The sequence below is a fragment of the Spea bombifrons genome, chromosome 11 (genome assembly GCF_027358695.1).
Source record: "Spea bombifrons isolate aSpeBom1 chromosome 11, aSpeBom1.2.pri, whole genome shotgun sequence".
Taxonomy (NCBI): domain Eukaryota; kingdom Metazoa; phylum Chordata; class Amphibia; order Anura; family Pelobatidae; genus Spea; species Spea bombifrons.
In genome coordinates this window covers 9,879,725-9,895,973 of record NC_071097.1, presented here as the reverse complement: position 1 = coordinate 9,895,973, position 16,249 = coordinate 9,879,725, and the positions used below count along the sequence as shown (strand labels likewise).

Genomic DNA, 16,249 nt, shown 5'->3' with positions numbered 1-16,249 from the left:
TCTCGTAAGAAATGAATTCCCTCCATTTTGAAATGGTGGTACCGAACAAAATTGTTCAGTTGTTTGAGATTGATGACGGGACGATAGCCGCCATCTTTCTTTTTCACAAGAAAAAGGTTGCTCAGAAAACCCGTGGAAGAAAGGGGAACCTGAGTGATGGCCTGTTTCTGAATTAGGTCGAGAATCATCAAACAAATGAGATTTTCGTCCGCTAGGGAGAATTTTAGAGAAAAGGGTAGAGGATCGTCAGAGCAGTGTTTTCTCTTTTCTGAGGCTTTGCCAGGTTTCTTAAAACCTTTAGCCAGGTCTTTGGATGACTCCTCTGCAGACCAGAAAAATTCTGGGGAAGTAGGAGTGTGAAATGACCTTTCCCTAAGAAGGCACACAGAAATGGCATCTGCCATAGATTTTGATAGTGTTTCCTGCATGGAGGACATGGCCGTAATAACAGCAGAGGAAACAGATGTATTAAGTTACTCAGATAGTTTGTCACTGTCAATAGAATGAACAGTGTCACTAGAGGTCTTTTTGCTGATTTCCTTATTGGCCATAATGCTGATAAGGAGCCAAAAAGAAACAGTATATAATAATAATTGTAAAGTATAGGTAGGTTGTAGAGAAAGCTAGGTAAATAGAAACAAATTGCTAGCATTTGAAGCAAATTGGTACAAGTGAGCCTGTTTGTCTTGCTGAGGTACTGTGAGGAAGATGGGCGGGGACGCAAAGCAGCTGATCACCAGGTGAGTGTAAATTAAGGGCGGGAAAACAAAAAGGGGGGATGGTGCGAGCAATATGGTGTTTGCGAGCAGCAGAAATATCCAAATGGACGCTTCTACCGCACTTGTATATTACCCTTGCTGCTGTTGAAAGTAAAGAAAGATATAAGCATAATAGGAGCCTCCTGTCTGCCATAAAATTGCCTATTTCCAGCTACAATAGTCATCGACAACATTAACAATGTCTACACTGTATTTGATCTGCTCCTCTTTCTGCAGATACAGAAAAATCACAACAGAACCAAACAGATGACTCTAATCCTGAAGATGGCTCCTTAAAAAAGAAACAGCGGAGACAAAGGACACATTTCACAAGCCAGCAGCTGCAAGAACTTGAAGCAACTTTCCAGAGAAACCGGTACCCAGACATGAGCACAAGAGAGGAGATTGCTGTGTGGACCAACCTTACAGAAGCCAGAGTGAGGGTAAGGGCTAATCCTAGTATGGATTTCTTAGTAAATAAATATTGCATTGCACTAACCAGTAGGTTGCGAGTTTTAACCCTTGGAAGGCCAACAAAACGAAGCAAACCTTCTAATCTTAAAACATATCTATTGGTAATATACATGAGATTTTTTTTTAAACATTTTTTTGCATATCAGACATGAAGCTTTCCACAAAGGCATTTAGTAACAAAAATGTTTAAATGACTACTATATCTGATACATTTACTAAGGGGACTTTTCATTAAAAAAATATTTACTTTTCATTACTCTGTTTACCTGGTTGGAACGCCGCTTCACACTCAGGGGACCACAGGACATGCCAGGGACTTAGCTATGGTACTGTATTGTACCTGCAGTGTCTAAAAATGCTAGCACCTAGGTCTTAGTGTGGGGCATTGGCCAGTTCCCTACTGCTTCTACTTTAGCGGGTTCAGGTCTCTGTCTTCCGCACCCCATCCGGTGCCCCAGATACTGCACCCTTGACATCACCATATGGCACTTGTCTGGCTTTACAGTCAGTCCTGCCTCCCTAATCCTTTCAAGGACTACTCCCAAGTGGGGTAGGTGTTCCTCCGAGGTGGTACTATAGATGGCTATATCGTCCAAATAAGTGCAAGCTTAGTCCTGCAGCATACAGTGGGGCAGAAAAGTATTTAGTCAGCCACCAATTGTGCAAGTTCTCCCACTTACAAAGATGAGAGAGGCCTGTAATTTTCACCATAGGTACACTTCAACTATGAGAGACAGAATGAGACAACAAAGTCCATAAATCACTTTGTCTGATTTTTAAGGAATTTATTTGCAAATTATGGTGGAAAATAAGTATTTGGTCAATAACAAAAGTTCATATCAATACTTTGTTATATACCCTTTGTTGGCAATGACAGAGGTCAAATGTTTTCTGTAAGTCTTCACAAGGTTTTCACACACTGTTGCTGGTATTTTGGACCATTCCTCTATGCAGATCTCCTCTAGAGCAGTGATGTTTTGGGGCTGTCGCTGGGCAACACGGACTTTCAACTCCCTCCAAAGGTTTTCTATGGGGTTGAGATCTGGAGACTGGCTAGGCCACTCCAGGGCCTTGAAATGCTCCTTACGAAGCCACTCCTTCGTTGCCCGGGCAGTGTGTTTGGGATCATTGTCATGCTGAAAGACCCAGCCACGTTTCATCTTCAATGCCCTTGCTGATGGAAGGAGGTTTTCACTCAAAATCTCACGATACATGGCCCCATTCATTCTTTCCTTTACATGGATCAGTCGTCCTGGTCCCTTTGCAGAAAAACAGCCGCATGCTTCACTGTAGGTATGGTGTTCTTTGGATGCAACTCAGCATTATTTCTCCTCCAAACACGACGAGTTGAGTTTCTACCAAAAGTTCTACCTTGGTTTCATCTGACCATATGACATTCGCCCAATCCTCTTCTGGATCATCCAAATGCTCTCTAGCAAACTTCAGACGGGCCCGGACATGTACTGGCTTAAGCAGGGGGACACGTCTGGCTCTGCATGATTTGAGTCTCTGGCGGCATAGTGTGTTACTGATGGTAGCCTTTGTTACTTTGGTCCCAGCTCTCTGCAGGTCATTCACTAGGTCCCCCCGTGTGGTTCTGGGATTTTTGCTCACCGTTCTTGTGATCATTTTGACACCACGGGGTGAGATCTTGCGTGGAGCCCCAGATCGAGGGAGATTATCAGTGGTCCTGTATGTCTTCCATTTTCGAATAATTGCTCCCACAGTTGATTTCTTCACACCAAGCTGCTTGCCTATTGCAGATTCAGTCTTCCCAGCCTGGTGCAGGTCTATAATTCTGTTTCTGGTGTCCTTCGACAGCACTTTGGTCTTGGCCATAGTGGGGTTTGGAGTGTGACTGTTTGAGGTTGTGGACAGGTGTCTTTTATACTGATAACAAGTAACGAGTGGAGGACAGAGGAGACTCTTATGGTGGTCTGTGAGAGCCAGATATCTTGATTGTTTGTAGGTGACCAAATACTTATTTTACCGAGGAATTTACCAATGAATTCATTAGAAATCCTACAATGTGATTTCCTGTATTCTTTCCCCCCATCCTGTCTCTCATAGTTGAAGTTTACCTATGGTGAAAATTACAGTCCTCTCTCATCTTTTTAAGTGGGAGAACTTGCACAATTGGTGGCTGACTAAATACTTTTTTGCCCCACTGTATCCAGAAGCCGATCTACCATATGCTAAAAAGTAGCCGGGGTATTCTTCATCCCAAATGGCATGACCCGAAACGGATACAGGCCAAACTGATACAGCTGAACCCATCTTGAAAAATATAGCTTTCCATAGGCAAAGTGCAAGGTATTCTGACTAGAATTAAAAACAGTCCATGTCCAAGTGAAATAAATCTGTATATTTTTGTTCACTCTTACTTCTAGGTTTGGTTCAAGAATCGAAGGGCAAAATGGAGGAAAAGAGAGCGGAACCAGCAGGCAGAACTCTGCAAAAATAGTTTTGGGGTCCAGTTTAATGGACTAATGCAGCCATATGATGATATGTATTCTGGATACTCATATAACAACTGGGCTACCAAGGGTCTTGCTACTAGCCCACTGTCTGCCAAGAGCTTTCCATTTTTTAACTCAATGAATGTAAGTCCTCTGTCATCTCAACCTATGTTCTCCCCACCAAACTCCATTGCCACCATGACCATGCCTTCCTCTATGGTTTCTTCCGCAGTGACTGGAGTCCCAGGCTCTAGCCTTAACAACTTGGGAAATATTAACAACCTCAACAGCCCCAGCCTCAACTCTGCTGTTTCAGCTAGCGCATGTCCCTATGCTTCCACGGCCAGCCCATATATGTACAGGGATACCTGCAATTCCAGCCTGGCAAGTCTGAGGCTGAAAGCTAAACAACATGCTAACTTCACATACCCAGCAGTACAGACTCCGGCTTCCAACCTAAGCCCATGTCAGTATGCTGTGGACCGGCCAGTATGAAGGACCACATACCAAAGACTTGACTGTAGCCATATAACAGAAGACCTATTTTCCCTGCAGTTTATGTTTTTCTTTAGGCAAAATGGGCATGCAACGACCTCTGATAAAATATTTCCATTTTTAACATGAGAATGCAAAATTTTGGGGGGGTTTTAAAGGACATACTGTATGATGTACAACGTGAATACAGTGTCCCAGTCCAAAGACATGGGGATGCTCTGGTTTGAATCTAGATAAGCTTCCATTCCTATTCAAATGGAATTGGTACAATTTACTAAACTAGAAAATTAAGTATATGTATAGGTTATTTTAAACTGAGAAAAAATCTCCAATTCTAACTTATCCGATGTACCAAATAAGTACATTGCAAGCTAATAACATGACCAACATAATTTAACCCGTGTGGAATCAGAGTTGTAATGTATGGAAAAGGGATGTGTGTGTATATATTATATATAAAATCTAAAGTAAATCTTTTTTCCTTATTTTGTATGTGGAATACACCAGAAAGTAGAATTTAAATTAGTCATAATGTGTCCTTATTTGTGCAGATTTCAATACCACAGACATTTTCTTTGTTTCTTGTTTTTTTGCTTTAATAATTATCAAGACTGCTTACAATTCCTTTGAAAGTGTAAGTTTTAACAATGAGTATTTCTGTAACAGAAACCCATACACACTGAAAGAGAAGACCATCTTCACATCTTCCTCGACCATCTATCTATTCTGCATATAACAACAAACATTAATGTTATATCTTTGGATTTCTTTTCACCGTCTTTTTGGAATTAAAATAAAAAGGACCCAGTTGTCTAATTAAAAAATGTGTTTTGAGAAACTTTTTGAACTATGGAGAAATTAACTGTAAACCATATTGCAAATTATCATGAGGGACTCTTTTTGTTATTATAAAACTAGTGTCTGGTTTCATATTGTATTTAAATTTCAATGGGGAGTGTCCATTGGAAATGTAGCAAATCAAAATATAAAGGTTCACCAAGTGTGGAAATGAACAAAATATAACAAAGTTATCTCATCAAAGTTGATATCCCAAAATATTTTTTCAAGTCTGACCTGATACATCTTCAGAACCCCACCTTACTAACTGGTGATACAGAATGCACTCCCAGCTTGCACAATTTGGATTTGCGCTGAGTACCAATTAAGGGTGATGAGAGTCACCTAGGGGGGACTGTTGAAAGATGTTTGCTGTTCACAGTTACCTTAAGACTAAGGGAATATGCACCAAGATTTGGAAGTCCTGTGATTTATGCATGCATTGGGTACTTATTGAAACATCTGTACTTTAAATTGGATGATGTTTTTATAACAGATAATCTCTATACTCTTTATGTCAAATGAATCTTGAAGAGTTTTGTATTTATTTACCATGGATTGCGCGGTTCTCTAGAGAAGGACTGCAAACAGGCCAGAAGTTCTATATTTCTATGAAAACAAGTTTCTTTTTTTTTAAAATTGAGATACTTAAATTGGGATGTATGCAGTTCCTGAGTATTGGAGTTGTACAGACCTGCTCTAGAAAAATATACTTGTGGCAGTTATATCCATGTTTTTACCATTAGATGTTGGTGGTACATATGGTTTAGATTATGTCTTAAAGTATTATGTGACAACCGGATCTTTGTGCTTGGGGTAGTCAAGAATTCTATAGATGCCCAACCACCCACAGTCCACAGTAAATCATTTTTATACATTTTAACTTTTAATACGGTTTGCTTACTCAACCCAGAAAAAGGCACAGCTATGCCTTCAAGGATGGTAAGCATCATGGAAGTTGTAGATCTTTCTTCTGAATATCTGGAAATCAAGTTATAGTTGGAATAGATCAGATGTTTTCAGATAATTTTAATTTGCTACACTATGTGAACTTCCCAGATAATTCAAAATAACAATAAAGCCTAATGTAAGGACCAATCAGAGTGCACATACTCTTATTTGTGGTTCCTGTCCCATCCAGACTTTCACTTGCCACAGTGATAAGCGATTTCCATGTATGGGAAGGAGATAAGAAAAATGGATAGAGAAAAGAACGAGAGTTAAGAGAGAAGAAATGAATTTTGCCACATTAAAAAATCCTCAAGCAATCATCTAAAAAGCACCAGTGCATACTTTTAATTACCATTAATTAACTCTGTCCCCACTTTCCCATAGGCATCTTGGTCACTAAATAGCTTCCCATAGTCCCATGTTTAGTGACAAAGATGCCTATGGGAAACTGGGGACAGAATTTGTCTTTGCCCCCAGTTTCCCATAGGCATCTTTGTCACTAAACATGGGACTATGGGAAGCTATTTAGTGACAAAGATGCTGTGAAAGAATGACCTGTCATACAAGGCCCCAAGGTAGTCAGAGATGGCTCCAGCCTGGCTTCCAAACAGGCAGGAACTCCATTGTTTAATTAATCCCATCAGTAGGATTGCTGATTGGGGATTAAAGGTTGGGTTGAATACATGTATCTGTTAATTTATGTTAATGAAGTTATGTGGCTATATCAGTCTATGTTTACTACAATAAACTGTTCATTCCTGCTGTACTCAGTTCAAGGTAGTTGTGTCTACTTATTGGGTACACATAGCAGGGTTCCAAGGTGCGCATGCTGGCTGGTGCTGGAAGTGATTCCGGGGACAACAGGAGGATACATGTGGGTGATCTCTGGGAGTTACTACAGCTCTCTTGGTGAACCCGTTACAGATGCCTTACCTGACCAAAGACCCCAATGTGCACTCTGTTGGATTCCCGCTGCTGCTGCCGGCAGCTCCACCCACCCTCCTCGCTGAACGGGGCTGGCACTGCCCACAAAGGTCATTGAGCAGCGCTGGTGCCGCCCACATAAATTATTGAGCAGCACGGGCTGACTCACTTCTATTTTGAATCGACAGGGGTGGCATTTTAAGAAGCCATCCCCGTTGAACCAGTAAGAACCAGCTGAATCCCACAGTGTGTGTGTGTGTATATATATATATATATATATATATATATATATTTACTCGATTATAAGACAAGGTTTTTTTCTAGAGCAAATGTCTTTTAATCGAGGTCGTCTTATAGTCAAACCTTCTAATAGAGGTCTGACTATGAGACTATGATCCAGTTTCTCCGCAAAGCTGCAGGGGACCTGGATCCTCCTGTCTGGTAACCTCCGCTGCTGCCAACACTTCCACCGGGGCTTCTATCACCGAGCGCCGGCGAAAGTGCTGGCAGCTGCGCATACCTTCCCTGGTTGCCTCTCTGTGATCTGGGGATTATGGGACTAGTTAGGGAGATCAGAGATTTTGCATCTTAGGTGTTAGCCACAGCTCCACATGGTCACCTCGTCACATATTGAAGCAGAGCACTGCAACATGACTGCCTATCTCTGCAGGCAATGCCCCTGATCCTGCATTTGGCCCACCCCTAACCTCCCTAAAGTAGGTGTCCAATTTTAGGTACAGTATATGAACTGTTGGGTGTTATGCACTCTATTTGTTACAACAAATGATAAATTTGATATTGCCTTTTGGTCCAGTGAGTCAGGGGGCCACCATTTATTTTGTACCCTCCATTGTCAAGGGCTCTAGAAATCTACAGATGAGCTGAAGGTAACTGGCAGTCTTGGCATCAGTTTACAATGGTTTAAAGTTGATCTGTTAACTTTCAGTATTGAATTTTAATCTCTTGCACAGTTATTTGTATTTTTTACTTAATCATAAAAGAAAAAATACTTGGTTCTGTTACTGAAATATAATGAATGCTGACATTATGCCTTGCTGATTATGATCACTGTTCAAAAGATGCATCTATAAACACATCACACTAACAAGAATTGGTACTGCAACATGAAAACCCTCACTGGCTGCTTGTATCATTCAAGAAAAAGTCCAACGGTACAAGACATAGAAACAGACACAAATAATTTGACAGCAGATGAGAACCATTTGGCCTATCTAGTCTGCCCATTTTTCCTGATGTAAGAGATTTAACTCTTACCAGTCTTTGATCAGGTCCTATAGTGAGGGAAGCTTTATGTATATCCCATACCGTGTTACTCTCCACCACTCCTATTGGCAGAATGTTTGATTTATCTACTACCCTCTGAGTAAAGTAGAACTTCCTTACGTTACTCTATAACTCTCTAGTTTTAGACCATGACCTCTTGTTCTAACATTGCTCCTCCTTTCAAATAAGCTTGCCTCCTGTACTTTGTTAAATCCTATGAGGGGCCGTTAGGGACATTATTTTAGTTTTTTATTTCACTATATCATACAGTGAAACGCATATATCACATAGTGAAACGCATACAACATATAGTGAAACGCATATATCATATAGTGAAAAAAAAATGAAACATATATCATATAGTGAAACGGATGTATCACACACTGAAATGCATATATCATATATTGAAATGCATATACATAACTGGGAATGGAATGCTCCTCCGGTTCTTCGGGTAAAGACCCGAATCCTCCCTGTCGCGGGGTCCTGACACGCCCCGCTCCCCTCCCATTTTTTCTATTAAATGGGGGTGTTTCCCACTGCCGCCAGCGGGAACGCCCCCGACGTCAGCGGGAACAGGCATACGTGACTGCCCACTGACGTCAGTGTGCAAGTCCTGGCCGCGTCCTGCCGGAGCCGAGAAGTTCCCGGATATGCGCGTATATCATATAGTGAAACGTATATATCATATAATGAAATTGTTCATATATCATATAGTGAAACGCATATATCATATAGTGAAATTGTAAAAAAAAAAAAATCAAGTTGAAAAAGTTCGCTAGATGGTCTCCAGACCCTCTAGAGAACTCTGGCTCCACTTGCAGGTTGAATACAGGTACTGCATTCAACCATGCAAGTCAATGGAGCCCAGCTTTCTAATCACAGTGTGATTAGTAAAAATAAATTAAAAAGTAAATTAAAAATAATAATAAGAAGAAGAAAAAAATAGTTAAAAAAACAGTAAAATGTAAAAATAATTTCCCACTGATGTCACCGTATATATATATATATATAAAAAATATTTTCATGAGCAAGTCCTAAAATTAGCACATTAGTTTAAAACAATTCTCGCATGGAAAGAGTTCAAATACTGGCATATTAAATGCCCATGGGGTGTCTACTTTTAAAAAATGTATGATTTGATGGGGTAAATTGAATTGGCCCGGTTCAACAATGTCCCAATTAACACGGGGGGAAGGATGGCCACACATCTAATTTCCAATTAGAAAAATGCACACGTCTCAAATGTGGCCTTTTAGTTCTACTCAGGAGATGTTGCTGAACACATATTGGGGTGTCGTGTGACAGCGACATATACCAGGAGCTGTAAATTCATACATAAAGTAGGTGTGTGGGGAAAAATACACACAAAAAATACTACTGCAAACTTTGAAAAAATGCTGGTGGTAAAATGTGTGCATGCAAATAGTTAAAATACCAGAATTTAATGGCCCGGCTCAAAGATGTACCAAATACGGCATGGGCAGTGGATCTCCAAATGCCAAAGTTCTACATTGAAAAATGTGCATGCCCCAAAGGTATAGCTGTACTCAGGAGATGTTGCTGAACACATATTGGGGTGTTTTATGATAGTGACATATAGCAGAACCTGTTAATTCACACCTGAAGTAAAATGTGTGTGAAAAAAAAATGCAAAAAAATGACTACCACAAAGTTTGACAAAGACTGGTGGTAGAATTAGTGCATGGAAAGAGTTAAAATACCAGCATTTGAAATACCCTGGGGTGTCTAGTTTTCAAAAATATAGGGTTTTATTTGGCACACTGAAATGGCCGGGCTCAAAAATGTACCAAATAGGGCATGGGCGTTGGATCACCAAATGCCAAAGTTCAACATTGAAAAATGTGCATGCCCCAAATGTGGCCCTTTTGCCCCCAAACAGCCAGGCAAAATCATTCAGGTGAGGTATTGCTGTACTCAGTAGATGTTGCTGAACACATATTGGGGTGTTTAATTAACCTGTTAATTCATACCTGAAGTAAAATGTGTGTGGGAAAAAAAATGCAAAAAAATTACTACCACAAAGTTTGACAAAGACTGGAGGTAGATATAGTGCATGGAAAGAGTTAAAATAGCATTTGAAATACCCTGGCGTGTCTAGTTTTAAAAAATATATGATTTGATGGGGTAAATTGCATTGGCCGGCTTCAAAGATACCCGAAATGGCACATGGGGGGAAGAATTACCAGATTTGGAAAAAATGGCTTTGAAATCGCAAAACGCTACCTGTTCTTATTGCCCCATAAGGTGCAGAAAAAAGCATAAAAACATTGGGTATTGCTAAATTCAGGACGAATAGTAGAATCTATTTAACAGTTTTTTTTCATTACCTTTTATAGATGAGTAAGGCTAGATTTCCACTTGTTTTTTTTTGCTAAAAACGCCCATAAAAACGCCAATAGCGCCACCTGGCGTTTTTTTTGTGAAAAACGGCTGCAGCCAGATGTTAGCTGTTCTTCAATAGGAAATCGCACAATGCCATTTCCACTTGGCGTTTTTCTGTTTGGCGTTTTTTCAGTCCTCTTTGGCGTTTTTCTGCTTTTTTGGGCTCTGTGGCAGTTTTTCAAAATCGCAGCATGTTGACACTGTGGCGTTTTTTGCAAGAAATCTTGGCGTTTTTCTCCAATAGAAGTCTATGGGAGAGAAAAAACGCCATGAAAAAGCCATGTGGGTTTATTGCCTTGGCGTTTTTTATGGCGTTTTTTCCACAGTTACAATGCAGAGGATGGACCCAGTATCTGTGTGTCCTACGAGAAATAGGCTGAAAACAAACAGTTTCACACAAAACAAAGTCCTGGACTGGTTCATATTGAATTTTACACCATTTGGAAGAAACATGCCATTACAAACAAACATACGCGACTGGATCCTGCGTGCCAAAAGCAACAGCAAACAATTTGCACCATCATTTGGGGCCAATCTTCCCAGAGGAGCAGACATTCGGAATAAAGCATGCCTTACAAACCACAGAAAAGAGACAAAAGGGTCTACCAAGTAAATGACATCAGGAGAGGGCAGATACTTGCCATTTATCCTAATCCCTTTTAGCTGGGTGAAACTTGTAAAGGCTGGAAAAACTGCCTAAGGTCAAAAAAAGCAATTTCCACAGAAAGGCTAAAACGCCAGAAAAAACTCCAGAAAAAACGCCAAAACGCAGGTAAATGCAGTGGCAGTTTTCTTGGCATTTTTCCTGGCGTTTTTCATCAAGAAAAAAACGCCGGACAAAAACCCAAGTGGAAACCTAGCCTAAAAGATTTTTCAACTAAAAGTTAGAAAAAGTATTTTTTTTTCTAAATTTTTCACCATATTTTATACTTTTTTTAATAATAATAAAAAATATGATACAATCAAAACAATATCATCTAAAGAAAGCCCTTCTTGCACTGAAAAAAACAATATATAACTTGTGCGGGTTCAGTAAACGGGGAAGAAGAAAATTACAGCTAAACACGAGCAGCACAGAAATGTTAAAACGGCCATTGTCACGAAGGGTACAAAAAATAAAATCAGCCTTTGTCACGAAGGGGTTAAACTAATTGAATTCGTTGGCAAATGTTGGTATTGATGTCATTGTTGGAAATTTGCTGTTATTGAGACCTTGTTGTGTTGGGTTTTTAAATTTTTCTTTTCTTTTTCAGGCTCTGTGTAGGACTTGTTTTTGCAGATTTCTGTAATATTTAATAAATTCTTCCAGACACATTATTATCACTATTATTATCTTTTATTTATATATTGCCAACAGTTTACGCAGCGCTTAATACAATACATAAATTCAAGGGATATGACAAGACAATATTGACGATTATTTCTAAAAGGTATGTGGTGCATTAACCATTCCTTAAATGTACAGAACACAAAACATAGTTACATATAGGGGCAGTGGTGTCGCTACAGGGGGGCAAGGGGGGCAATTGCCCCCCCTAGGTTATTCCTTGACCCCCCCCACCGAATTTGGAACCACATGTCCCGGATTCAATCCGGGACAGTGCACCTCACTGAACGGGGCTGGCATCACCCACGAAGGTAATTGAGCCGCACTGGCCAGCTGACTCAATTCTATTTCGGATCGACCGGGTGGATTCTTAAAATGCCGCCCCCGTCGATTTGAAATTGAATTGAGTCAGCCGGCGCCACTCAATAACATTTGTGGGCGGCATCAGCATGGCTCAATTACCTTTGTGGGGCGGTGCCAGCCCCGTTCAGTGAAGTGGGTGGAGAAAGTTGGCAGCGGGAACTCAGCAGAGTGCACTGTTAGGGCCTTATGTCCAGCTGAGCTTCCTGTGTGTAATTGTTTTGTTGTGTTTTATTGTGTGAGCTCTAAATACCAAGTGGGGGTTTATCTTATAGATGCTGTGTTTTTATGTGAATTCCAATTGATCTATACCCACAAAGCTGTGTTTTTGTGTTATTCTATAGATCCATATCTGCTATGTTATGTTTCCATACATTATTTATGTATACCTGCAAATACAGGGTTTGTATGTCATATTTAGTTAATCATTACCTGCAGTGCTGTTTCCATGTATTTATTTGATCTATACCCTCAGTGCTGAGTTTACATGTGATTTGCAGTTGATCTATACCTGCAATGCTATGTTTCCATACATTATAATTGTATACCTGCAGGATTTATATGTCTGATTCTGTTTATTTGATCTATACCCTCAAGTGAATTTCAATCGATCTATACATGCAAAGCTGGGCTTGTATGTTAATGTGTTGATCTATACCTGCTATAGGCAGCAGGGTCTAATATATATATATATATATATATATATATATATACCGTATTTGCTCGATTATAAGACGAGGTTTTTTTCAGAGCAAATGCTCTGAAAAATACCCCTCGTCTTCTAATCGGGGTCGTCTTCTAATCAGACCTCAAATAGAGGTCTGATTAGGAGACTAAGATCCAGATCCCCCGCACCGCTGCAGGGGACCTGGATCCTCCTGTCTCACCCCCCCCATCATACACACACTTACCGGTGCTTCCTGCTGTATTGCCGGGGCAGCGGGTTGACGTCTACGCGATCCGCGTAGACAACGTCCGCTGCAGCCGGAAGGAGGTGTGGCTAGCAGCGGGGGTTGTCTGCGTCCGTCGCGTAGACCTTCCCCGACTGTCAGAGATTAGAGTTCCCCGCACCGGCACTTGATTGAGCTCAGTATACTTTTGATTCTCAATTTCTGATTGATTTTTATGTTTTCGTTGTTTTTGAAGAAGATTTTACAGTTTGGTCACCCTCCATGTCCTTGTTCCTGGAGCTCAGTTTACCCCCCACATCTTACAGTGTAATTTACGTAATATTGTAATTGATAACTTTATATTTATATCTTGGATGTCCCCGCCTGCCAGTCACTACCAAGCGAGGAACTGAGAAATGTTGGTCTCCAATAGGCGTCCTCCAATAGGATTTGAGCCTGTAAAAAAGTAAATGATTGATAAGTTAAATTATACAGATATCTGAATTGAATTATCACAGAGTGCAAACAAACAATAATGCACGTAAAAATCTTAACTCATCTTCTAATTTCCTATTTAGATTTTCAATAATGTTGCAATCATTTGAGAAAGCATGTATTTGTACTGCAGACAAGCATTGAATTCTAAAATATCATCTTCGGGGGGGGTGGAGCGATGACGTAACACGCTAGCGTGTCACGCTCGCGGCAATGGAGTCAAGGGCGCGAAAGGCCCAGCAAAACCGGCGGTGTACCATGGAGCAACCACAACCGTAGTCGCAGCCGCAGCGAGTAAGACCTGTGGCGAGAGTCCGGGGAAGACTGTGAGGCGGATCCGAGGAGAGACCGGGGTCCGGATCGGACGAGTGGAGGAGCAGCTGCATGGTGATTGAGCTGGAGCTTGATGTCTGAGCTGGCTGATGCGGTGGAGGTAACGAATTCTTTGGCTGGGAACTGAACTAAATTAAACTGTACTGAACTGAACTGAATTGAACTGAAATGAATTGAACTAAATTGAATTGATCTGAACTGAACTGAACTGAATTGAACTGAACCGAGTTGAACTGAACCGAATTGAACTGAATCAAACTGAATCAAATTGAACTGAACCGAATTGATCTGACCCATTTTGAACTTCACTTGAAAGAAATTAGAACAAAACAGCATTAAAACAGAACTAAGCCTGGACGTATAAAACCTGAGCTGAAGTCAGAAGGAACTTCTCTCAGCTGCAAGAGTTGTCAGACTGCCGGGGATCGCTGCCAAACCGCCAGGGAAGCCTGCCAGGGACCGTTGGACTGCCGGGGAAACCACCACCGCACCTCCGGAGAAAAGCGCCGCCAAACCACCTGAGGACAAAAACGTAAGTGGACCCACAAAGTGCCAGAAGTAACCGTTACTTCCGTACAGCGTCTTCAATGTTAGACGCAGTAACATAGCTGTGGGAGGGAAATGTGTTAAATAACCATAGCCCCTCCCACAACTACAGGCTAATATACATTAGCCTTCACATGTATCATATATTCATCAGCTTGGACACTTGAGTTGCTTCTGCATTGAGATAGTCTCTTTTCAAGTAGGCTATTTTAAGTAGGAGTTAAAAAGAAACAGGAGTTCCCTTGGAGGAGTACAACTGGTGGAAAAAGCTTTATTTGGTTGGCATTCAATTACTCAGTCATCTGTTTTGGGTGCTTTATTTTTGGTGTTTTTTTTTCTTTTTTCTTCTGTATGTTGCAGCTCAGTTAATTGAGGGGAGTGGTTACCTAGTTTCACCTGTGTGGGTTTATCTATATAAAGCCCCAAGTAACTCACAGAGCTTGCTCACTTGAGTTGCTTCTGCATTGAGATAGTCTCTTTTCAAGTAGGCTATTTTAAGTAGGAGTTAAAAAGAAACAGGAGTTCCACAAGGTACTGTATTTATACTGCTTTATATTTTTACTTTTAACTGTTTATTTTGACGGGTGTTCTTGTTTAACTGTTATTTTGTAGGTTCTCATTTATTTATTTTTTTTTCTTATACTTGATTATGAGTATGGTTATGGGAGTTAGCAAGATTGATGATCTGACTCAATGCACATCTTGTTTCATGTATGCATTCCTGGATGAATCCGTCCAGGGTCCATACCTCTGTGGCAAGTGGCTTCTCTGGAAGCTCATATTAGAGATCTGGAGAAGCAAATTGCAACTTTGAGAGAGATAGACAATCTTGAAAGGAGTCTGCTGCTCACTGAGCAGAGTTTAGTGGGTGCAGGTAGTGAAGAGGGAGGAGATAAGTCAGCTGGGGAACAGGCATGTAGCTGGGTAACAGTTACACGTGGTGGTAGAGGGGGAGGAAAGAGGAAAGGGATAGCTAGTCCTGACCTTGTGCAGCCTAACAGATTTGCCCACTTGAGTGAAGATGTTGGGTGCATCAGCTCAGGAGTAGCTATACAGCCGAGGGAACAGCCCCTCTAGTAAGAGTGGGGTCAGGGCCGGCCCTATAATGGGGCAGACTGGGGCAATTGCCCCAGGCAGCACTTTAGAAGGGGCGGCACTTTGCCGCCCCAAGCGCTTAATTTTGTTTTTCTTTTGAAGCGGAGGAGAGAGAGAGAGGGGCACTGAGTGGTTTTCGCTTACCCGCTCGGCGCCCCTCTCTCTCTCTCCTCTGCGACGAGTCTCCCTGTTCGGTCCCGGTGCCGGCTTGTAATGCAGAGCGCCGGAAGTGACGTCAATTTCCGGCGCTCAGCATTACAAGCCGGCACCGTGGCAGAGCAGGGAGACTCGCCGCAGGACTGTTTAACGGTAAGTACCGGTTGGGAGGGATGTTAGATTATGGCGTCGGCGAAGTTTAAAATGCCGCCCCCCCCCCGGCGTCGGCGTGGGGGGGGGGCGTCGTTCTAAACTTCGCCCCCCGGCGTCGGCGGGGGGGGGCGGCGTTTTAAACTTCGCCCCAGGCGGCGTTAAGTCTTCTGCCGGCCCTGAGTGGGGTTGAGAGCGTAGGAAAGGCTAGACAGGTTGTGGTGGTAGGGGACTCTATTATTAAGAGAGTAGATAGGGTAATCTGTCGCTCTGATAGGCTCAACCGGACAGTTTGCTGTCTCCCGGGTG

At 41.6% G+C, this 16,249-nt stretch overlaps 1 protein-coding gene across 1 annotated transcript in view; it reads left to right on the top strand.

Moving 5' to 3' along the window:
• PITX3 (paired like homeodomain 3) overlaps positions 1 to 4,376 on the top strand; it is a 77,789-nt gene extending 73,413 nt beyond the window's left edge. The window contains exons 3-4 of the mRNA XM_053450934.1: positions 996 to 1,201; positions 3,623 to 4,376. Coding sequence (XP_053306909.1) covers positions 996 to 1,201; positions 3,623 to 4,186 — 770 coding nt within the window. The 3' untranslated portion in view covers positions 4,187 to 4,376. The remainder of the gene's footprint in view (positions 1 to 995; positions 1,202 to 3,622) is intronic.
• The last annotated feature ends 11,873 nt before the right edge of the window (positions 4,377 to 16,249 follow it).